At 41.3% G+C, this 24,634-nt stretch overlaps 1 protein-coding gene across 1 annotated transcript in view; it reads left to right on the top strand.

Annotated features, from left to right (window-relative positions):
* Nucleotides 1-24,634, top strand: part of IL1RAPL2 (interleukin 1 receptor accessory protein-like 2) — a 1,356,387-nt gene that overhangs the window by 1,306,886 nt on the left and 24,867 nt on the right. The window contains exon 9 of the mRNA XM_005869867.2: nucleotides 9,657-9,800. Coding sequence (XP_005869929.2) covers nucleotides 9,657-9,800 — 144 coding nt within the window. The remainder of the gene's footprint in view (nucleotides 1-9,656; nucleotides 9,801-24,634) is intronic.

Here is a 24,634-nt window from a genome sequence, read left to right as displayed (position 1 = left end):
AGTTACTCTGGTGCTGCCCGCGAGCCTGCGGGAAGGGGGGGTGGGCTCTGTTACTCACGGATCTGCCGCGGGGATCTCCGCACTTTTGGTGTCCGCAGGTCTGTAGCTGTGGTCGCAGGTCTCTGTCCCCAGTGGCTGCAGGGTCCTGGTATGCGTCTGAGATCAGACTGGGTGGTGCTGAGGCCAGGATCCTAGTCTCAAGCAGCTCTGTTTCCCAAGATGGCGTGGTCGCTGTGCCTGGGCTGGCCGCCTAGGAGTGTCCGCGCCGGGAGCTGGACTCCGCCGCCTAAGACTGCCCGGTTTAGCAGCCCCTTAGAAGACCTGCAGAATCTAGCTGTCCCTAGCTCATACACACACACCACACACGTCCACACACTCCTCTATCACTTCCTTGCACTCTCACACTCTCTCCCTCCCTACCTTCCTGCTGGTCGCCATTCTGATTTTTCTTCCTGTGATTTTTTAAGCACTTGCACTGCTGCTGGGGTCCAGCCCCAGCAGGTCCAGGGGTCCCCAAAGGTGTGGACGGAGTCGGCGAAGAAGGAATGACACGGAGACAGCCTTCAGTTGATCAGCAGCCTAGTCAGGACCTCTAGCCAGGATCTCCAGCCAAGTTCTGGTCGGGATCTCCAGCGAAGTTCTGGTTAGGATCTGATTAGGAACTGATCCATGGCTCTACTTTAAAATACACTCAGACTCCAATCACTTTCTTTACCTTCCCTGCTACCACTCTGGTTTGAGCCACCAGGATCAATTGCCTAGCTCGCCACAATAGCCTCCTAAGTGATCTCTGTACTCCCCCCATCTTTACATACAGTCTATTATCACAGCAGTCAGAATGATCCTTTTATATGTAAGTCAGATCATATTATTCCTCTAATCAGAACCCTCCAATTGCAGATGCCTCACTATTATACTTAGAATAAAACCCCAAATCATTGTCATGGCCTAAAAGGCATGGCACAATCTGTTGCAATTTCTGATCTCATTGTCACCAAAATCTGCCTCAAACATCACATGCACTAGCCACTTTTCAATTTCTCATACTAACAAAGCACAATCCTGGCTCATGGTCTATGCCAGTGATGGCGAACCTATGACACGCGTGTCAGAGGTGACATGCAAACTCATTTTTTTGGTTGATTTTTCTTTGTTAAATGGCATTTAAATATATAAAATAAATATCAAAAATATAAATCTTTGTTTTACTATGGTTGCAAATATTAAAAAATTTCTATATGTGACATGGCACCAGAGTTAAGTTAGGGTTTTTCAAAATGCTGACAGGCCGAGCTCAAAAGGTTCACCATCACTGGTCTATGCACTTGGTATTTCCTCTACCTGAGACATCCTTCCCTAAGCTATTTGCATGACTCATTACCCCTTTTCATACTGGTCTCTGCTTAAATATTACCTACTTGATAGGGTTTCCCTGGCCACCCTATATAAAATAATATTACATATCTATTTTTTAAAATTTTCGTCTTATTGAAGTAAAATTGATAAATAAAATTGTAAGGTACTTAAAGTGTACAATGTAATGACTTGATATAAATATACATTGTGACATGATTTCCCCCATTGAGGTAATTAACACATCCATCACTCACATATTTACATTTTTGTAACCACATTTATTTTCTAGACTCTGAGCAAATTGTAATTATACAATACAGTATTATAAAGTATTGTCATCATGTTATACATTAGATCCCCAGACCTTATTCATCTTATAACTAAAAGTTTGTATCCTTTGGCCAACATCCCCCTATTTTCTCCCCCACCACCTAGCTCCTGACAACCACTTTTCTGCTGTTTGTTTATATGACTTCAGCATTATTTTAGATTCCACATATAAGTGATATTATGCAGTATAATATTTATATTTTTCTGCCTTATTTCATTTACCATAATAGCCTCCAGGCTACTCCATGTTATAGCAAATGACAGAATTTCCTTCTTTCTTAAGGCTCAATAATATTCCATTATAAATATATATAAATTTGTGCATGTGGAGGGGGAGTCCCTCAGCCTAGCCTGCACCCTCTCCAACTCCAAACTGGGACCCCTTGGGCCTAAACAAGCAGTTGGACATTCCTCTTGCAATCTGGGACCGCTGGTGCCTAACCACTTACCTGCCTGCCTGCCTGATCACCCCTAACCATTCTGCCTGCCTGCCTGATCACCCCTGACCCCTAAACCCTCTGCCTGCTGGCCTGATCACCCCTAACTGCTCTTCCCTGCCAGCCTGATTGCTCCTAACCACCTCTTCCTCGGCCCTGCCACTGTGGCTTTGTATAGAAGGACATCCAGAAGATGTCCTGTCGGATTAGCATATTACCCTTTTATTAATATATATATTGATTTCAGAGAGGAAGAGAGAGGGGGAGAGAGAAACATCAATGATAGAGAATCATGGATCGAGAGAGAGAGAGAGAGAGAGAGAGAAAGAGATAATATGCTAATTGGTTTTAATGATGTCCCAGTCACGACCAGTCAACAAGGTGGGCGGGGCTGCGGGGGCGGGACTCCAGGTCACGTGATTTCGTCCTGCCCAGGCAGACTCCTCCATGCCCCCACAGCCAAATCCCAAAGTGGACCCAGGGTTACTAAACTTTACTGGAGCTGCTCCCCACCCCCCCACACCCTGCCCCAGGACCACACTGCCTGCAGCAGGGCACCCCGGCAGCCTCCTGACAGGCAGGTGGCTGGGGAGAGCCAAGTGAGGTGGGGGTGGCAGGGAGCCACAGAGGGGCAGGGTTGCTGGAGCCAAGTTCCTGGGGATCTGAGGAGAGTGCCTGATAGAAGCCCGACTGCAAAGAAGGAAGAGGAAGCAGCCATGGAGAGCTCTTCCAATCCCCCTGCACGGACACCCTACCCCAGCCCCTGCACACCCGGGGGACAAGGGAGGCTGACAAGACTAGGAGAAGACTCAGCCTCAGGGGTAACTGCAGCCCGCACCTCCAACTCCTGATCTCTTCCCCCCGCCATGGGAGCCCACAGCAATAGCACGCCAGTGCCCCGAGGCACCCTGGCCCTGCCGCCCATCGCTGCCAGTCCCCCTACGCTGGGGCCGGGCATACCTCTCCTCCCTACAACTCCATACCTGGGTGGAGGCAGGCCCAAGTGACCCCAGGGTCAGACCCATCCCCACCCCCACCCCCACAGCATCGGAGCCTTTTCTGCAGTGAAAGCGCAAAACCTGCCCTCCTAGCCTGCCTGGCCCTGCCCTGGCCCTGCCCCCATCCCACTCCAGGAGATCAGAGCCCCACCCTGAGCACTTACAGCTGTGAAATGGCCACATTTAAAGAATGGCGCCAAGTGGGGAGGTTTGACAGTTACTCCCCCTTTGGCCTCGCTGCCCCCCTCGCACCCCCTAGTGCCTCCTCCCCCAGCCAGTGCCTCCAGGGACAACCACTGCTACAGGGCTGCTGGACAGAACCCGCCCCTCCAAGGCCTGCCAAATCCTCTGCAAACCTTCGAAACCTACAGTCCCAGGAAACAATCATGCCCCCCTCTCCTAATCAGCACCTGCTACTTGCAAGGGTACCCGTGGGCAGTTGAGGGTGATCAGGCCGGCAGGGGGGCAGTTGGGGCAATCAGGCCAGCATGCAGAGTGGTTAGGGGTGATCAGGCAGGCAGGCAGGTGAGCGGTTAGGAGCCAGAAGTCCCAGATTGCAAGAGGGGTGTCCAAATGCCGGTTTAGGCCTGATCCCACAGGGCCTAAACCAGGAGTCGGACATCCCCCAAGGAGTCCCAGATTGGAGACGGTGCAAGCCAGGCTGAGGGACAGCCCCCCCGCCTCGTGCACAAATTTCATGCACCGGGCCACTAGTACATCCTAATAAAAGGGTAATATGCAAATTGACTGAATAGAAGAACAACTGGTCGCCATGACATTCACTGACTACCAGGGGCAGACACTTAATGTAGGAGCGGCCCCTGGTGGTCAGTGCGCTCCCACAGGGGGAATGGCCATTCAGCCAAATGCTGGGCTCACAGCTGGCAAGCACAGTAGCTGTGGCGGGAGCCTCTCCAGCCTCCGTGGAAGCTCTAAGGATGTCCGAATGCCAGCTTAGGCCCGCTCCCTGTGGGGAATGGGCCTAAGCTATCAGTCAGACATCACCCCAGGGCTCCCAGCCTGCGAGAGGGCACAGGCTGGGCTGAGGGACCCCCCCCCCCGCCGAGTGTATGAATTTTGTGCATCAGGCCTCTAGCATATAGATGCACGAAACTTTCTTGATCCACTCATTTGTTGAGGAACTGATTATCATGCTTTCTTTTTTCTCTAACTTAGTTCTATTTATTATATTCATTACTTATTTGATATCACATTGCTTGTTTGCTTCTTGTTTCCCTCCACCACTAGAATGTAAACTCCATGAAACCAGGGACTTGTTCTGCCTTGTTTACTGCTATATACCTACTGCATAGAACATAGTAAGTGCTCAGAAATATTTTTTAGGTAAAAATTCTCTTCCTAGAGGACCAGTACAATAAGATGGTGGATGGATAACATGGATTGGTAAAGAGAGTATTTATCTGTGATCTTGTCTTGATTAGTGTCTGCTCTGGGTTATCTAAGTGTATTCTGTTTCCAAATACATTCACTTTCCAGATTGGGGGTTGAAAATTAAAGACTTCAGGGGCTATGCAAACATTTAAACTTTTAAAAAATGAGGGCTGGATATTAGAAATAATAAAACACAGGTCACAGAATATATTCATTGCTTTAAAGAGGCAGTCACTACTCTTTTCTAGAAGATCATTGCCATGCTTGCTGGAATGTGAACACAGGGATATGAGAACTTCAACGTTTTCAAGTGAAGTGAAAGACTGAATATAAAATCATTTTATTTTTTAAATATTTTTCTCTACCTTTCTGAAACATTATATAAATCAAAAACTTATTTTTTACTCACAGCATACCAGTTTTCACTCTGTTCTAGGTAGCAGTTAAATTTTTTTCACTGTGCTTTGTAGAAAGATAAAGTTCATCTTCCCTTACTCCATTCAACTTAGGGGCTCACTACAATATGGAGGAGCTCTAGAAAACAAACAAACAAACAAACAAACAAACAAAACCACTATGGCTATGCACAAACATTTTTTAGAAAATATTTGTGTTGATTTCAGAGATAAAGGGAGAGGGAGAGAGAGATAGAAACATAGATGATAAGAGGGAATCATTGATCAGCTATCTCCTGCATGCCCCACACCGGATCTGGGGCCCACAACCTAGGCATGTGCCCTGACCGGGAATAGAACTATGACCTTCTGGATCATAGGTTGATGCTCAACCACTGAGCCATGCCAACTGGCCTCCAATATTTTAAATCAGACAAAGATCTGGCTGGTCTTGTAAAACTTCAGATATTTCCTTTGGAGATGAATACAGGGTTTCTCACATCATAGCCTAGCCTCAGTGGCTGTAGTTTTTCCACCTAGAATATGAATATGGCTTGTTTCACAGAGCAATAACTTGCTGATGAGCTATGAGTCAAATATAAAAATACCCTAAGTGATCACTATGAAGAAGAAGCATTTGATGAATCTTTCATAAACTGAAAAGGCCTTTCCTAAAATAAAAACTCATGTCTAATATATCCAGTTAACAAGGTCAGGCTTCCTCCAAGCAAGAGGTTTTACCTATGCATCTTCTACCTATACTACCACTTCATCACTCTCTGATAAACTATTTGACAATAGGTAGAACTAACATTTCAGTAAGATGGTCATAATATTTTTTTTTGGGGGGGGGATTGAACAAAGACTCTGAACTGATGCTAAAGAAATTATGATAATTATTCCTTCTCTGTGCATACACTCTTTCCAAAAAGTTAAGCATATCACTGAACAGAGAATATTTCTCACCCTCTCTTTAGCCCCTCTCTCTCTCTCTTCATTCCCAGTGCTACTGTTCCAGTTTGAAATCCCAACCGATCTAAGAAACCCTCAGGTGGAATATCCTAATCTGATTCCCAATTTATGAGCAAGCTCAAAATATTTCTAACCTTCCCTCTCTCCAGTCCCTTGGCTTCATCTGCTATTTGTATCAGTCTATAATGTCTGATCTTTATGATCAAATTAAAAAAAAATAGTTGAATTCAAACTAAGAAGATTAAAAAGAACTACAATTGTACTTTATGTGTCTAGAAAGAGTTACAATCCCATAAATATTTGCTATTCTGGCTATAGTTATTTTTGTGAAGTGTGTACAAGACACAGTGCAAATAAAATGGCTTTCACTTTCTCAGTCAGGAAATATCCCTAGAAGTATAGACCCTTCTGAGATGGAAAATGGAAGTTGAAAACAGAAGACAAAATAAAAGCCAGATGTCATCTGGGTGATGGCACTTCTGCCCTCTGATTATAGGATACATGTTTTCTTTTTAATGTGACTGCCTGGGCTGAATCAAAGAATACTGGTTGAGTCTCAGGAACTAAATCCACAGTTTTCAACATAAACAGACATCATTAGGTAATATATTTAAAAAACATTTTTGTGCCCTAACCGGTTTGGCTCAGTGGATAGAGCGTCGGCCTGCGGACTCAAGGGTCCCAGGTTCGATTCCGGTCAAGGGCATATACCTTGGTTGTGGGCACATACCCAGTGGGGAGTGTGCAGGAGGCAGCTAATCAATGTTTCTTTCTCATCGATGTTTCTAGCTCTCTATCCCTCTCCCTTCTTCTCTGTAAAAAAATCAATAAAATATTAAAAAACATTTTTGTAAAATGGACCCCAAAACCACAAAGTTACTTTTTACACATTTTTCTTACATAAATTTACTGCTGAAAAAGGTGTTTCTACTTGGGAGCACAAATTATTCCTGCTGTTAAAGTTTTCCATCTACCAATAGTAACTTTATTCTGTAAATAACGTAGAAATTTCTGAAAATTTCTCATTCAGTGACTAAAAACAGTTGAAAGCTGTCTGATGAAAGAGAAGAGAGAGAGAGAGAGAGAGAGAGAGAGAGAGAGAGAGAGAGCCCAAAATTTTTAAAAAATAAAATGAACAATTTGTAGCAGGAAAACATTTTGAATAAAGTCAATCAAAGTCCTAAGATCAAAGATAAGTCAGTTTTTAGAGTAACAGTCACAAAAAAGAATCCCATTGCTCTGTCAATTTAACACTGGCTGTTAAGAATGCATAATATAGCCCTGGCCGGTTTGGCTCAGTGGATAGAGCGTCGGCCTGCGGACTGAGGGGTCCCAGGTTTGATTCCAGTCAAGGGCGTGTACCTTGGTTTCGGGCACATCCCCAGTGGGGGGTGTGCAGGAGGCAGCTGATCGATGTTTATCTCTCATCGATGTTTCTGGCTCTCTATCTCTCTCCCTTCCTCTCTGTAAAAAATCAATAAAATATATTTTTAAAAAAATAATGCATAATATAGCCCTAGCTGGTTTTGTACAGTGGATAGAGCATTGCCCTGTGGACTAAAGGGTCCCAGGTTGGATTCCCGTTAAGGGCACATGCCCTGGTTGTGTCCTTGATTCCCAGTATGGGTTGTGCCGGAGGCAGCCAACCAGTGATTCTCACTCATCATTGATGTTTCTACCTCTCTCTCCCTTTCCCTTCCTCTTTGAAATCAATACAAATATATTTTAAAAATGCATAATATATTTACTGTAAGTCATGTGTTCTCAAGAAACATTAACAATATGGAGGAACAGGGAGAAGAATTTCAATGTCACTTTCTAGGATGGAGCTTGTAAAGCTGTAGTGTAAGCCAAAAAGACTTGAATTTGAACTTAGCATATCTGGCTCAAGTCCCATCTTGGTCACTTCTTAAGTGTATGATTTGGGTAAGTGAATTAAACTACTGAGTTTCAGATTCTTCACCTATAAATTTGAACCAATACTTCTTACCCTCAAGGTTTACTTAAAGAATACAGTAGTTGAAAATATTTTAAATCTATAATACACATTACTTATATTGTATACTGTATGTTTATATTTTTTCTTCTGAATCTTAATCTAAATGGTTATATTGAGCATGATTAATTTCTCTCTTTTTAAAAATTCTTTATTATTTAAAGTATTACATATGTCTCCCTTTTCCCCCATTGACCCCTCCCTGGTCATCCCCCCCACACACACACACATACACATACACATACACATATGCTCTCACTCCCCTACTCTCTGTGTCCATGGGTTATGCTTATATGCATGCATACACCTCTTTTGGTTGATTTCTCGCATGCTCTCTCTCTCTCTCTCTCTCACACACACACACACACACACACACACACACACACACACTCGCCTTCCGTCTGAGGTTGGATGGTCTGTTTGATGCTTCTAATTGCTCTTAAATAAGTCTTTATAGAAACAAGCGACATTCCCAGGGAAGGTTGATGATATAGTTGTCAAGAAACCTTAAAAAGTGGCAGTCAGTCATGGTCATAAATTTTATTTTAAAAGTTCCCCAGAATTGATCCATCCAGGGAGGCTGATTAATGCCAACCAAACTCATAAGCAACTGATGTATAAACTAGAATGCCACTCCCTTTTCTAGTTTATAGCTATATGGTAAACTGAATTAGTAATAAAAGTGTCACTTAGTAATTATGCAATTAGATTAAGGGGAGATTAGGTAATTTTTAGTCGATTTTATCTATATTATATTGAGACCAATGAATGTCCCTGTCTCACAGTGGAAAATATGTATATAGTCTGGTGTCTCTCAGATTCAGTATTTCTAGTCTGGACATAGCTGAATTCACATTCTGAATTCTCCTCTGACTTCCCATTTCTCTTAATTTCATGATACTTTACTCTTTTTGTGTGATATACCCTAGATTTCTTAATATCACGAATTAAGTTATAGGTAAGTCATTTTCCCTGAGCCTGGTGTACATTATGTGTCCTTACATTACAGCTTTGGTTTAATTGTTGGAACTCTAAGAGGTGCAGGGGTGCCCCACTGCAGCAGCCTGAAGCTGCTATCAGGTAGCCTGGTGTTAGCTGAATAGGCTAAGTTATTAACCTGGATATTTCATTATCATTCTCTTTTAGCCTCTCTGGGCATATTATATCACATATATATTATAGCCACTTATTCAAATAAGTAGGGGAAATGGATAAGCTAATTCCCCTGCTTACCTTCTATTGAATTATGTTCTCATAGGCTTAAATTAAACAGTTAAATCCTGCAAGCTTGTTAGATTTTATTTGATTCTGTAAATAATTTTATGATGCTGTTCTATAGGAGAATGGGGTTTGTGGCCTGAAAAGTACTAGATTTTAATCTTTCTAAGCCAGTAATAGAATTTAACAGAAAAGACAAAATCTTGGCCCTGGACCCAGAAAAAAAGGCAGCTCTAATAGTTTCCTGAAACACAACTAAATCAACAGTATATATGTGAGATTTACCCGTGTTCAAAGCAAATGGGGAGTGATTATTCCTTTGCATATAGACTTATCACTTTCAAGAGTAAACTTACTCCAATCTTTAGAAGAGAGTAAATTTTACAAATATTTGATTTACACAAATGTAATAAAAACAAAGCTACTTACTACATTAAACAAGAGTCTTCTGGAAAGAGAAAGAGAATGTGTTGTATACTAGTATTTTACAGACCAGATTTATGACATGATCTCAAGCATTACTGATTTCATTACCTTTTTCTGTTTATTATGTTTCTTCCAGATTTAATCTACAAAATTGAGCTTGCAGGAGGTGTAGGAGCAATCCTCCTTCTCTTTGTACTGTTCGTGATCATCTACAAATGCTACAATATTGAACTGATGCTCTTCTACAGACAGCATTTTGGAGATGATGAAACTACTGATGGTAAGCTGTTTCCTATTGTTCAAGTTCAGTTAAAAGGCCTGAGGCTGTGCCTAGCTAATGTTGCTCAGTGGTTGAGCACAGACCCATGCACCAGGAGATCACTGGTTCCATTCCAGGTCAGGGCACACGCCCGGGTTGCAGGCTCGATCCCCAGCAGGGGGCATGCAGGAGACAGCCTATGGATGGTGATGCATCAATGTTTCTATCTCTCCCTCCATCTCCCTTCTTCTCTCTAAAAAAAAAAAAACAAAAAAAAAAACAAAAAAAGGAAACAAAAAACAAAAAAAAGAAACTCAACAAAAACATATTTTTTTTAAAAAAAGGCATGAATTTTTGATTATGTAAGAGAATATCCCTATTCTTAGGAAATGCATGAAGAAACATTTACAATTAAAGGATTATGACTAATGCAACCTATCCTCAAATAGTTCAGGAAAAATTTTACTTATCTATCAAGAAAGAGAGCAAAGGGTAGAAAATATTAACAGCAGATGAATCTGGGTAAAGGATATATGGGTGTTCTTTGAAATAGTTTTATTTTTGTAATGTTCCTGTACGTTTGAAATTATTTCCAATTAAACAGTTTAACAAGGAGACATTAGTTGGTCAGTATAAAAAACAATTGCTGTCAAAGCTCTTTACCTTGCTAAGAAACAAATTAAAAATCAATTCCAGCCCTAGCTGGTTTGGCTAAGTGGATAGATCATCAGCCTGCAGACTAAAGGGTCTCGGGTTCAATTCTGGTCAAGGGCAGATACCTCAGTTGCAGGCTCAGGCCCTCTCAGGGCGTGTACCAGAGGCAACCAATCAATGAGTCTCTTTCTCACATCGATGTTTCTCACTGTCTCTCCCCCTCCCTTCCACTCTCTCTATAATAAATCAATTTCATTTTCCCATAGGAAATTCAAATTTAGATATAGAAAATTTTAGCCATTCTTCATTTTATTAATTTTATTGGTTGACATCCTATATCATAAGGAGGTAATATGAAAATTGACCGCCACACCCTCACACAAGATGGCCACCCCCATGTGGTCAAAAGATGGCCACCACAAGATGGCTGGCAGGGGAGGGCAGTTGGGGGTGACCAGGCCTGCAGGGGAAGGCAGTTGGGGACAACCAGGCCTGTAGGGGAGGAAGGGCAGTTGGGGGCGACCGGGCTGGCAAGGGAGCACAGTTGGGGGTGATTGGGATGGCAGGGGAGCAGTTAGGCGTCAATCAGGCTGGCAGGCAGAAGCAGTTAGGGGCAATCAGGCAGGTGAGCGGTTGGGAGCCAGCAGTCCTGGATTGTGAGAGGGAATGTCCAACTGCTGGTTTAGGCCCAATCCCGGATTGGAGAGGGTGCAGGCTGGGCTGAGGGACACCCTCCCTATGCATGAATTTCGTGCACTGGGCCTCTAGTTGTTTAATAAGATTACATAGGTTTCAAGTATATGTTTCTATGATACATGTTCTGTATATTGTATTATATGCCCACCACTCAAAACCAAATCATCTTTTGTCAACATCTATTTGACCCCCATTATTGGTTCTAATCCCTACTCCCTTCTCTCTGGTAACTACCATACTGTTGTCTGTGTCTGAGGTTTTGTACTTTTTTATTTCTTTTTTGTTCATTTGTTGCTTTAAGTTTTAAATCCCACATATAAGTGAAATCATATGGTCCTTAACTTTTTCTGTCTGACTTATTTTTTTTAGCATATTTTCAAGGTCCATACATGTTGTGACAAATGGTAGTATTTCATCTTTTCTTATGGCTGAGTAGTATTCCCTTGTATATATGTACCAAATCTTCTTTGTGCAATCATCTATCAAAGGACACTTCAGTTTTTTTTAAATATTTTGGCCACTGAAAATAATGCTGCAATGAACATAAGGATGTGTATGTCTTTGGGAAAATGTTTTTAAATTTTTCAAATTGATACCCAGAGGATGGGTTGCTGGGTCACATGGTGACTCTGTTCTTAACTGTTTTAGGAACCTCGATCCATACTCTTTTCCACAGTGGCTATGCCAGGAGCCTAAAACCTATAATGGAGAAAAGAAAGCCTCTTTCATAAAAGATGCTGGGAAAATTGGAAAGCCACATGGAAACGAACAAAACTAGATTACAGTGTGTCCCCACATACAAAAATTAACTCAAAATGCTCAAAATGGATTGAAACCCTGAATATAATATCTGAAACAATAAATTACATAGAAGAAAACATAATTACTAAGCTTATATACCTTGGTCTCAGAGCAGGTTTTATGAATTTGACCTAAAAGGCAAGGGAAGAAAGAGATTATTATGTTAAGGGAAATAAGCCAATCAGAGAAAAACAAGTATCACATGATCTTACTTATATATGGAATCGAATGAACAAAATAACTGACAAACAAAATAGGTCCAGAGGCATGGATGCATGGGACAGACTGACAGATCTCAGATGAGAGGGGTTGTTGGCAGGGACAGGAAGAGATAACCAAATAAATTATATACATACATGCATAGCCCAAGGACATAGACAATAGCATGGTGGAGGCCTGGGGTGTGGCTGGGGCTGCATGGTGGGGGGCAAAGGTGGGTGGAAATGGGGGATATATGTAATACAGTCAACAATAAAACTAAATTTTAAAAAGGCAAAAATAAATGAGTGGGACTATATCAAACTAAGGAGCTTCTGCACAGCAAAAGAAATTGACAACAAAAAGCAAACAACTGAGTGGGAGAAGATGTTTGCAAACAACAGATTCAACAAAGGATTAATATCCAAAATATATAAAGATTTATATATTTATCTACATCTCAATACCAATATCTACATCTCAATACCAAATGAACAAACACCCCAGTTAAAAATTGACAGAGGAGTTGAACAGACACTTCTCCCAAGAAGACATACAAATGGCCAACAGATATATGAAAAGATGCTCAACTTCACTAGCTATTAGGGACATGCAAATCAAAACTACAGGATTCCTTTCATCACCATTTATCCTCCCTATACCATCCCTCTTCACCATTAATCACCATTCTGTTGTCTGTGTCTATGATGTTTTTTTGTTTTTGCTTAATACCTTCATCTATTTCACCCAGTCCCACAACCCACCTTCCCTCTGATAACTGCAAGTCTGTTCTGAGTCTGTTCCTATTTTGTTAGTTTATTTGCTCCATTAGATTCCACACATCAGAACACACAATATAATATACAAATGACATATTTTAGAATTGTATACCCGAAACCTATATAATTTTATTAACCAATCTCACCCCAATAAATTCAATAAAAAAGAAGAAAACCTACGATGAGATACTGTCGCAGAAGGAATTAATGGGTCAGATTTCCCAGACATGAGTGGGAATAAGGTTCTTGGGGTACTGCTAAAATAAAATTTTTCAGAAGCCCCACAAGAGGATGAGATGTGAACAAAGGCTTTATTTGCATGAATTTACATTTCTCAGGTTCCAAAGTCCACTGGCCCTAAAGCCAGTCCTAGAAAAGGTGCAGTTGAGGTTCCAGCAGATCTAGAAGCAAGGCCAGTGACTAGAGTTTCCATTCCATGTTGCAGTCAGGTGTGGTTCAGCATCCAGGTGTGATTATGGGTAATCACCTTCTCACTTCACTCATACTTTATTGGGCATGCATCTATACTGATTTTGTCCAGTCCCTTCCCCCATCGATAATCAGGAAACAGATTTGGAGAATGTTAAATGCATCTTTTTTAGCAAAGCTGTATAAATGGCATGACTTTATGTAGTCTTCCCTTTCCTCCTTTCCTGTTAAATAATAACCAGGATATTACAACGGCATCAATACCACCTTACACCTGTTAGAATGGTGATTATCAACCAGACAAGTAATAACAAGTGTTGAAGATGATGTGGAGGAAAAAGAACCCTCATTCTCTGCTGGTGGGAATGTAAACTGGTATAACCACTATGGAAAACAGGATGGAGTTGTTTAGCCATTCTTTTTATTTTGAATCTTTATTTTTGAGATTATTACAAATGTCCCTATTTTTCCCCCCATTGTCCCCCTCCACCATGTTCCCACCCTATTTCAGGCCTTTGACAACCTATTGTCTGTATTCATAGGTAATGCATACATGCATATAAGATCTTTGTCTTATCTCGTTCTGCTCCCCCACCCCCCTTTCCTCTGAGAATCATCAGTTTGTTCCATTTCCATACCTCTGATTCTATTTATTCTATTTTATTCACCAGTTTATTTTTTTGTTCATTAGATTTCTTATTTGTTTATTTTGATTTTTAGATTCAAATGATGATAGGTATGTATTTGTTTCCATTTTGTTGTTCATATTTTTTATCTTTATATTTTTCTTCTTCTTCCTCTTCTTAAAGAATAGCCTTCAAAATTTCACATAATACTGGTTTGGTGGTAATGAACCCCTTTAGCTTTTTCTTGTTTCTGAAGCTCTTTATCTGACAGTCAATTCTAAATGATAGCTTTGCTGGGTAGAGTAATCTTGGTTGTAGATCCTTGCTATTCATCACTTTGAATATTTCTTGCCACTCCCTTCTGGCCTGCATAGTTTCTGAGAAATCAGCGCTGACACTCATATGGGTATTCACTTGTAGGTAACTAAGTGCTCTTCTCTTGCTGCTTTTAAGATACTCTCTTTGTCTTTAGCCCTTGGCATTTTAATTATTATGTGTCTTGGTGTGGTCCTCTTTGGGTTTCTCTTATTTGGGACTCTCTGTGCTTCCTGGACTTGTAAGTCTATTTCTTTTGTTGCAGAAGACCAGAGAAAAACCAAGTCATGCTTAGAAAAAGGGAGTTACATTTTATTATTAAACTAGAGGCCCGGTGCACAAAAATTTGTGGCACTCGGGGGGGAGGACCCTCAGCCCAGCCTGTGCCCTCTCCAAGCTGGCAATCAGACATCCTTCTGGCAGCCCAGGAGCCCTCACGGGATGTCCACTTGCCAGTGGGGAGGAGGCCTAGGATGCAGTCGGACATCCTTAGCGCTGCTGAGGAGGCAGGAGAGGCTCCCACCACCACTTCTGTGCTGGCAGCCATCAGCCTGGCTTGTGGCTGAATAGAGCTCCCCCTGTGGAAGCACACTGACCACCAGGGGGCATCTCCTACATTGAACATCATAGTGACCAGTCATTCCCAGTCGTTCTGCTGTTAGGGTCAGTTTGCATATTACCCTTTTACTATATAGGATAGAGGCCTGGTGCATGGGTGGGGGCCAGCTGGTTTGCCCTGAAGGGTGTCCCGGATCAGGGTGGAGGTCTTGCTGGGGTGCCTGGCCAGCCTGGGTGAGGGGCTGAGGGCCGTTTTCAGGCTGGCCACACCCCCTTCAGGGTGAGGGTCCCCACTGGGGTGCCTGGCCAGCCTGTGTGAGGGGCTGATGGCCGTTTTCAGGCTAGCCATGGCCCCTGGTGACCCAAGCTCCCAGACTCTCCTTTTTTTCTTTTTTTTTTTTTGGATTTATTTATTTTCTACAATTGAAACTTTGTAGCCTTGAGCAGAGCCCAGGTCTGGCCAGGGCAGGCAGGAAGTTTGGCTTCCTCCATCGCCGGGGGCAACCCAAACCTCCTGCTCACTCCAGCTCCGTGGCTGCTCCATCTTAGTTGGGCTAATTTGCATAGTCGCTCCTGATTGGCTTGTGGGCGTGGCTTGTGGGCGTGGCTTGTGGGCGTGGCTTGTGGGCATGGCTTGAGCGTAGCAGAGGGATGGTTAATTTGCATGTTTCTCTTTTATTATATAGGATTCTGTGCAGGCCCAGATAAAAATGTGTCTTTCATATTCTGGGCCACCAAACATGGAGGAAACTCCTCTATTTATACTTTCCAGTCCTTTGTATCCCATATTTGGAATGAGACTTCTGGGCCTTCTGAGAAAGAAGGCCTGTGTGCTGGGAAGGGGCCATGAGACCATATCTCAAGGCCTGGCCTGGTGTCAGTACTGACAACTCTGTCTGGGGCATAGTTTACAGCCTCTCTGGAATGGGAGTAGTCTTATTTTCCTTATTATTTAAGCAAGCAAGCATTCCAGAAGCCACACTATCAGGGATAAAATTTCAAACAGCAGTTTTTATATAAGATGGATGCTTCACTTTCACCAGGAAGGGAAAGTTTTCTGTCATTCTTTCTTCAAATAGGTTTTCAATTTATTGCTCTCCTCCTTCTGACACCCCCATAATGCAAATGTTGATACTCTCAAAGTTGTCCCAGAGGCGCCTTACACTATATTCATATTTTTGGATTCTTTTTTTCTTTTTCCTCTTCTGCTTGTGTGTATTGTTGCTTCCTCATATTTCAAATCATTGATTTGATTCTCAGAATCTTCTACTGTTGAATCCCTGTATATTATTATTTATTTCAGTCAGTGTATGCTTAATTTCTGACTGGCCCTTTTCCATTTTTTGAAGGTTTCTAGAATTTTCTTGAGTAATGTTATAACCATGGTTTTGACCTCTATATCCAGTATTTTGCTTGCTTCCATTTCTTTCATGTTTCTTTGTCTCCACATTTTGGCTGCTTCCCTGTGTTTTTTTTCTATGTATTGGGTAGAGCTGCTATGTCTCCTTGAGTTGGTAGAGTGGCCTTGTGAAGTAGATGTTCTATAGGGCCCAGTGCACCCCTTTATGAGCTGTGAGCACAGGCTGGTTGTTGTTGAGACTTGATTGCTGTTGATGCCACTGGCAGGAATTGACCTCCAGGCTAATTGGCTGTGAGGACCAGCTGTGACTACATTGGGAGAGCTGCTGTGGAGGAGACTCCCCTATGGAGCAGGACTTGCTTCAGTGGGGCTTTGGTGCTAACTGAGTCTTCCCCTTGAGTGTGTCCCTTATGGATGTATAGAGTTGTAATCTGGTATGGTCTCACACAATTTCTGTACTATCTGTATGGAATATTAAAAGTGATTAGGTACACAGTGAGGATGCATAAATGAATATTAAATCTCTTTTAGAAATATTCAGTTTCATGATGCCAAATGTCAGCTATATACCCTTCCAAATTTTTCATCTCTATAAGTATTTTGGCATCTCTTAGACAAAACTTAGTTTTACCTATATACATTTATTTCATGTTTTATCTTTGATTCATATCTACAGTAGCATTTACTGAGAGTTCTTATAAAACTGCCTTTTTGTTTTATTTTTTATAATTTATTTTTATGTTTTATTTTAAAATGTTTAAATTACAGTTCACATTCAATATTATTTTGTATTAGTTTCAGTTATACAGCAGAGTGGTTAGCCAATCACGTACTTTACAAAGTGTTCCCCTGATATTTCCAGTACTCAGCATGCACCATATATAGTTATTACATTATTATAAACTATATTTACTATGTTATAATTTACATCCCCGTTAATATTTTTAATTTTCAATTTGTACTTCTCTAGCCCAACCTTCCTCCCCTCTAGATACCATCAGTCTGTTCTCTGTATCTATGATCTATTTCTTTTTTATATTGTTAATTTATATATTTCTTTAGATTCCACATATAAGGGAAATCACATAGTGTTTGTTTTTCTCTGACCGATTCACTTAGCAAAATAACCCAAATTCCATTCATGCTGCCACAAATGATAATATATTGTTCTTTTTATGACCAAGTAATATATCATTGTATATGTGTACCACAGCTATTTTATCAACTCATCTATTAATGGGCTGCTTCCATAGCTTGGCTATTGTAAATAATGCTGCACTGAACAATAGGGATGCATATATTCTTTCAAATTAGTGTTTTAAGCTCCTTTTGATATATACTGAGAATAGTAATTGCTGGGCAGTTCCATTTTTAATTTTTTTGAGGAAATGCCATACTTTTTCCACATTGGCTGTACCAATTTGCATTTCCACTAACAGTGCACAAGGGTTTCCTTTTATCCACATTCTTACTAACACTTGTTGTTTGTTGATTTATTGAAGATAGTCATTCTGACAGGTATAAGGTGATATCTTATTAAATTTTAGTTTGCATTTCTCTAATGGTTATTTAATTTTAGCATCATTTGATATGTTTATTGGTCATCTGTATGTCCTCTTTTGAGCAGTGTCAATTTAGTTCTTTTGTCCAATTTATAATTGGACTAGTGGCCTGGTGCACAAAATTTGTGCATGGGGGGGCGGTGTCCCTCAGCCCAGCCTGCACCCTCTCCAATCTCGGACCCTTCGGGGGATGTCCGACTGCCGGTTCAGGGATCGGGCAGGTGGACATCCCTCTCACAATCCGTGACTGCTGTCTCCTAACTGCTCACCTGCCTGCCTGCCTGATTGCCCCTAACTGCTTCTGCCTGCCAGCCTGATCGCCCCCTAACCACTCCCCTGCTGGCTTGATTGCCCCCAAGGCTTTTATTAGTATAGATATGACTCTTCAAAGAAAATTTCACTAACCCTGCTTTACAATGAGGGCTTGACAATTGAATCATTAGGGCCAAATACCAAGACTTCCTTTCTTTGAATAGTGGAGAAATAATTATCTTGTCTTTAAGTTGCCTGAACATAAAATGAGATAATGACTTAGAAAAGTATAAAAGCACCATATAAAGACAACTGTCTTTTTCATGTACTGAAAAGACAATAAAGTGGTAAAATGAAAAACAATATTTCTATTCTCCCCCTTCCTTTACAGCCTTTATTTAAACTTTGAAATTTATACAAATTTCACTCCTATTTTCATTTCTTTACATTCAATATTATTTTGTATTAGTTTCAGGTTTTATATTAGTTACAGAATAGTGGTTAGACAATCATATACTTTACAAAGTGTTCCCCGATATTTCAAGTACCCACCTGGCATCATACCATCATTACAACACTGTTGACTATATTCTATTTAAGTGACAATAGGTTTACATGTTCCTTCCGATCTTTCTTTTGTGTTGCTTGCCCTTCCTTTTCTTTATCATGTCTTCACTCATTTTCTTTATATAGTATTTCAATTAGCCCTCAAAGCTCAGTGAAGGCACTGGGACAAGCTTAATGCATTTTACAGACCAGGAAACTGAGGCCAATTCCAGTTGGCTGTGGAACTGTACTCAGTTTGCAGGGAGCCCTGACAACTGCACTCTCCACCTTTCCTAAGGGACAGCAGTGGGGCAAACAGAACAAACCTCCCCTTGAGGCTTCTGAGCCTTGTTCTCAAGCAACTCTTCATCCTGGGTGTTCCACATTCTTTCCTCTCCCCCGTCCTCCACCCCCATTCTTTACTGTCCCCCCTTATGGGGAGCACATGGTAGGCTTCGCACTCACCCTGCAGGCATGCACCGCCGTGGGGTGGGGCGGGAACGGAGGGTGGGGTGGGTGCGGGCTTGCTTTTGGGCCAAGGCGTGAGCAGGAGTTGTGCCTCTCAAGTGCGCAGGCCGAGGTGAGGCCCGGTTAGTGCTGGGAGCTTCGCCAAACCACTGCAGTGCAGCGCCCCTCCACTGATGTGGTGCCACCCCTCAACCCCTGCCTCAGGGCTGCGGGTCCGTGCCCCTCCACCTGGGCATCCTTCAATCCAGCAGTCATCAGCTCTTGTTTCCCGTGTCTTGGGGCCACTGCAGAACCTCTCTGTCCATGGGCGAGGCAGATCACCCCCCGCCGGCCCCCTGCCCTGGCCTGAGCCCCCTCCTGTGCACCCCGCCTCAGCACCACTCTGCACCCCTTAGGACACCCGCCTCCTGGCCAGCTGCTTTGCCAAAGCCGCGGCTCTCACCTGGGAGCCACCCCTCAGGCGGAGGCCTGTCTGTCCGCCTGCGGACACCCGGGCTGTGGCTCCCTGAAGCCCCCGCTCCACTTGGCTCTCCCAGGCCACCTGCCTGTCAGGACACTGCTGGGGTGCCCTGCTGCGGTAGCACGGTCCTGGGGCAAGGGGTGGGGGTGTGGGGAGCAGCTCCAGTAAAGTTTAGTAAACCCCAGGTCAGCATCGGGATTCAGCTGCGGGCCATGGGGGAGTCTGCCTGGGTGGCACAAAATCACTCTTAGACCTGGATTGCTGCCCAGCAGCCCTGCAGCCACTCCACCCTGTGAAAGGTTATGACATGATGGCATCCCGGACAAATTTACATATTCCTCCATTATATATAGAGCTAGTTTGTGGGGGTTTTGTTGGTGTTGAATTGTATGTGTTCTTTTAAATTTTGAATATAACTCCTCATCAGGTGTATCATTATTCTAGTTCTGTGAAATATGCCATTGGTATCTTGATAGGAATTGCATTGAATCTATAGATTGTATAGTATGGACATGTTAATAATGTTAATTCTTTATAATGTGGTATATGCTTCCACATATTTTTAGCTTCTTAAATGGCTTTCTTTTTTAAAATATGCTTTTATTGATTTTTAGAGATAGCAGAAGGGAGAAGGAGAGAGAGATAGAAACATTGATGAGAGAGAAACATCATGGATTGGTTGCCTCCTGTATGCCCCATACTGGGGATGGAGCTCGCAACTCAGGCATGTGCCTTCACCGGGAATCAACCTCAGTGACTTATTGGTTCCTGGGTCGACTCTCAACCACTGAACCACACCAGCCTAGTCAATTGCTTTCTTAAGTGTCTTATAATTTTCTGATTACAGGTCTTTTACCTCCCTCATTAAATTTATTCCTAGGTAATATTTATGCAATTGTAAATGGGATTATTAGTTTCCCTTTTTGATATTTCATTATCTATACTAATAAAAGGGTAATATGCTAATTAGACTGGACATCTTCCAGACGACCTTCCGGATGTCCTTCCACACAAAGCTACAGTGGTGGGGCCGAGGCAGAGGCATTTAGTTGCAATCAGGCCAACAGGGGAGAGCAGTTAGGGGGATCAGGCTGGCAGTTAGGAGGATCAGTCCAGCAGGGGAGAGCAGTTAGGGGGATCAGGCTGGCAGTTAGGAGGATCAGTCCAGCAGGGGAGAGCAGTTAGGGGGATCAGGTCAACAGGCAGAGGTGGTTAGGGGCGATCAGGCTGGCAGGGGAGCAGTTAGGGGCATCAGGAAGGCTTGCAGAGTGGTTAGGGGTGATCAGGCAGTCAGGCAGGTGAGCAGTTAAGAGCCAGCAGTCCCAGATTGCAAGAGGGATGTCCAACTGCTGGTTTAGGCCTGATCCCTGACAACCCCTGAGGGGTCCCAGATTGGAGAGGGTGCAGGCCGGGCTGAGGACATCCCCCATGCATGAATTTCATGCACCAGGCCTCTAGTTGGTATATAAAAATGCAACTGATTTCTGGATATTTATTTTGTACCCTGCTACTTTATTGAATACATTTATCAGGTCCAGTAGTTTTTATGGTGGAATCTTTAGAGTTCTTTATATAGAGCATCATGTCATCTGCAAATAATGAAAGTTTTACTTCCAATATGGATGCCTTTTATTTCTTCTTTTTGTCTGATTGCTGTGACTACAGCTTCCAGTACTATGTTGAATAAAAGTGGTGAAAGCAGGCATTCCTCTCTTGTTTTTGATATTAAAGGAAACACTTTTATGTTTTGCTCATTGAATATGATGTTTACTGTGTGTTTGTCACATGTCACCTTTATTATGTTGTTACATTTCATATATTCCCACTTTGCTGATAATTTTTATCATAAAATGTGTGCTAGATTTTCTCAAATGCTTTTTCTACATCTATTGATATGATCATATGATTTTCATCCTTCACTTTGTTTATGTGTTTATATCATGTTAATTGATTTGTGTATATTGTACCAACTTTGCATCCCAGGGATAAATCCCACTTCATCATTGTGTATGATCTTTTTAATGTAATTCTGGATTCGATTTGCTAATATTTTGTTGAGGATTTTAGCATCTATGTTCATCAGGGATATTGGCCTATGATTTTTTGTAGTATCTTTATCTGATTTTGGAATTAGGAATTAATGCTGGCTTCATAAATTAGCTTGGCAGTTTTCTCTCTTACTGAATTTTTAGGAAAAGTTTGAGAAGGATAGGTGTTAGTTCTTTGTTTGTTAAAACTCCCCCTTGAAGTGATCTGGTCCAGGACTTTTGTTTATTGGAAGTTTTTAAAATTATTTCTTCAATTAATTTCTTCAATTTCATTATTTGTAATTGGTCTGCTCAGATTTTCTGTTTCTTCCTGATTCAGTTTTGGGAGATTGTATGTTTCTAGGAATTTATCCATTTCTTTCAGCTTGTCCTATTTGTTTTGAATATATTTGTTCCTAAAATCTACTTATATAAAAACCCATCATGGCCAGAAGTGCAACCAACCAGAAGGAAGTCAGTCCTGCAGGGGTCGTCTTGGAAATGGCTGTGCCCTTCCCCAGCTGTTTCCTGGAGGGTGAGGTTTCAGGCAGGAACTCACCCTCAGAGGAGGTTTTAGGCAGGAACCTGCCCTCAGGGTGAGGTTTCAGGCAGGAACCAGCCCTCAAGGCGAGGTTTCAGGCAGGAACCCGCCCTCGGAGCTGAGCGTGGAAGTGAAATGATTTGTAATGGATCTATTATTGAAGCTACCTTTGGAAATACTATATCTATAGATCAGTGGTTCTCAACCTTGGCTGCACATTAGAATCACCTGGGAATCTTTTTAAAATCCTGATTTCTGGGCCTCATCCTCTGGAAATTCTGTTTCTTTGTTACTAATGTTGATGATTCCATTGATTCCACAGATGATGCTGAAAAGGAAAATTTTCCCATCGAACTTCTTAATAGTATTACTCCATCAGGAATGCCGTGTCATAAATTAAAATTAAAATTGGGTGCAATCATCATGCTATTGAGAAATCTCAATAGTAAATGGGGTCTTTGTAATATTAACAGATTTATTATCAAAAGATTACAATCTAACATTATTGAAGCTGAAGTTCCTACCTGAACCCGTTTTTGCACATGGTCAGTTATATGTTGCTTTCTCTCGAGTTTGAAGAGCATGTGATGTTACAGTTAAAGTTCTAAGTACTTCATCACAAGGGAAATTAGTCAAGCACTCTGAAAGTGTTTTCACTCTTAATGTGGTGTACAGGGAGATATTAGAATAAGTTTAATCACTTTATCAGTCATTGTTTGCATCACTGTTGTTCTATATCATGTTTTTGTTGTTTTCATATCATGTTTTTGTTGTTTTCATATCATGTTTTTGTTGTTTTCATATCATGTTTTTGTTGTTTTCATATCATGTTTTTGTTGTTTTCATATCATGTTTTTGTTGTTTTCATATCATGTTTTTGTTGTTTTCATATCATGTTTTTGTTGTTTTCATATCATGTTTTTGTTGTTTTCATATCATGTTTTTGTTGTTTTCATATCATGTTTTTGTTGTTTTCATATCATGTTTTTGTCGTTTTTATGTCATACCTCTGTTGTTGTTTCCTTTTGTTACTGTTTATTAATAAATTTATATATTATTTTCATATACATTTTATTAATTTCCTTTCATCTCTCACACTTCTATTATAGAGAAAGGGCAAATAGCAATATTAAAATATCTCCGCTAATTAATTCCCTTTTTAAAAATAATATATTTTATTGATATTTTACAGAGAGTAAGGGGGAGGGATAGAGAGTTAGAAACGTCGATGAGAGAGAAACATTGATCAGCTGCCTCCTTCACACTCCCCACTGGGGATGTGCCTGCAACCAAGGTACATGCCCTTGACCAGAATTGAACCTGGGACCCTTGAGTCCGCAGGCCGGTGCTCTATCCACTGAGCCAAACTGGTTAGGGCAATTAATTCCCTTTTAATGTGCACAAATTTCGTGCACCAGGCTACTAGTATTCTTATAATCCTTTGGATTCCTGTGGTGTCAGTATTTACTTCTCCTCTTTCATTTCTTATTTTATTTATTTGGGTCCTCTCTCTTTTTTTCTATATGAGTCTGGTTATATGTTTATCAATTGTGTTTATCTTTTCAAAGGAACAGCTCTTGGTTTTATTGATCTTTTAAATTGTTTTTTAGTTTCTATTTTGTTTATTTCTGCTGTGATCATTATTATTACCTTCTTTCTACTTACTTTTATCTTTTCTTGTTGTCCTTTTTCTAGTTTATTTAGATGAAAGGTTAGATTTTTATTTTATATTTTTCTTATTTTTTAAAATATATTTTTATTGATTTCAGAGAGGAAGGGAGAGGGAGAGAAAGATAAAAGCATCAATGATGAAAGAAAATCATTGATCAGCATCCTCCTGCACACCCTCTACTAGGGATTGAGCCTGCAACCAGGCATGCGCCTTGACCAGAAATTGAACCTTGACCTCCTGGTTTATAGGTTAACGCTCAACTACTGACCCACATCAGGTGGGCAATAGTTTTCTTATATCTTGAGATAGGCCTGTAGTAATATGAACTTCCCTCTTAGGACTGCTTTTGCTATGTCCTATAGGATATGGGTTGTTGTTTTCTCATTTTCATTTGTTTCAAGGTATATTTTGATTTCTTCCTTGTTCTCATTGTTAACCTGTTCATTGTTAGTGAAACATTTTTTTAGCCGCCATGTGTTTGTGTGCTTTTCAATTTTTTTTCTTTTTTATTGCTTTCTAGTTTAATACCATTATGGTCAGAGAAGATGCTTTATATTATTTCATTCTTTTTACATTCATTGAGACTTGTTTTGTGCCCTAACATGTGGTATATCCTAGAAAATGTTCCAAATGCACTTGAAAAGAATGTATATTTTGCTGCTTTGGGGTGAAGTGCTCTTAATATATCAAATAAAGCCATCTGATCTAGTATGTTATTTAAGGCCACTGTTTTCCTTGTTGATTTTCTGTATGGAAGATCTATCCATTGATTTTAATGGGGTTTTAAAATCCCCTACTATGACTGTAGTATTGTTGTTTTTTTTTTGACATTTTAATTTTTATTTCTTAAAATGTTAAAAAGAGTATTACATATGTCTCCTTTTTTTCCCCCCCTTGACATTCCCCCGGCC

The sequence above is a fragment of the Myotis brandtii genome, unplaced genomic scaffold (assembly GCF_000412655.1).
Source record: "Myotis brandtii unplaced genomic scaffold, ASM41265v1 scaffold305, whole genome shotgun sequence".
Taxonomy (NCBI): domain Eukaryota; kingdom Metazoa; phylum Chordata; class Mammalia; order Chiroptera; family Vespertilionidae; genus Myotis; species Myotis brandtii.
The sequence above is the reverse complement of the archived record's forward strand: the minus strand, read 5'-3'. Positions and strand labels throughout refer to the sequence as shown.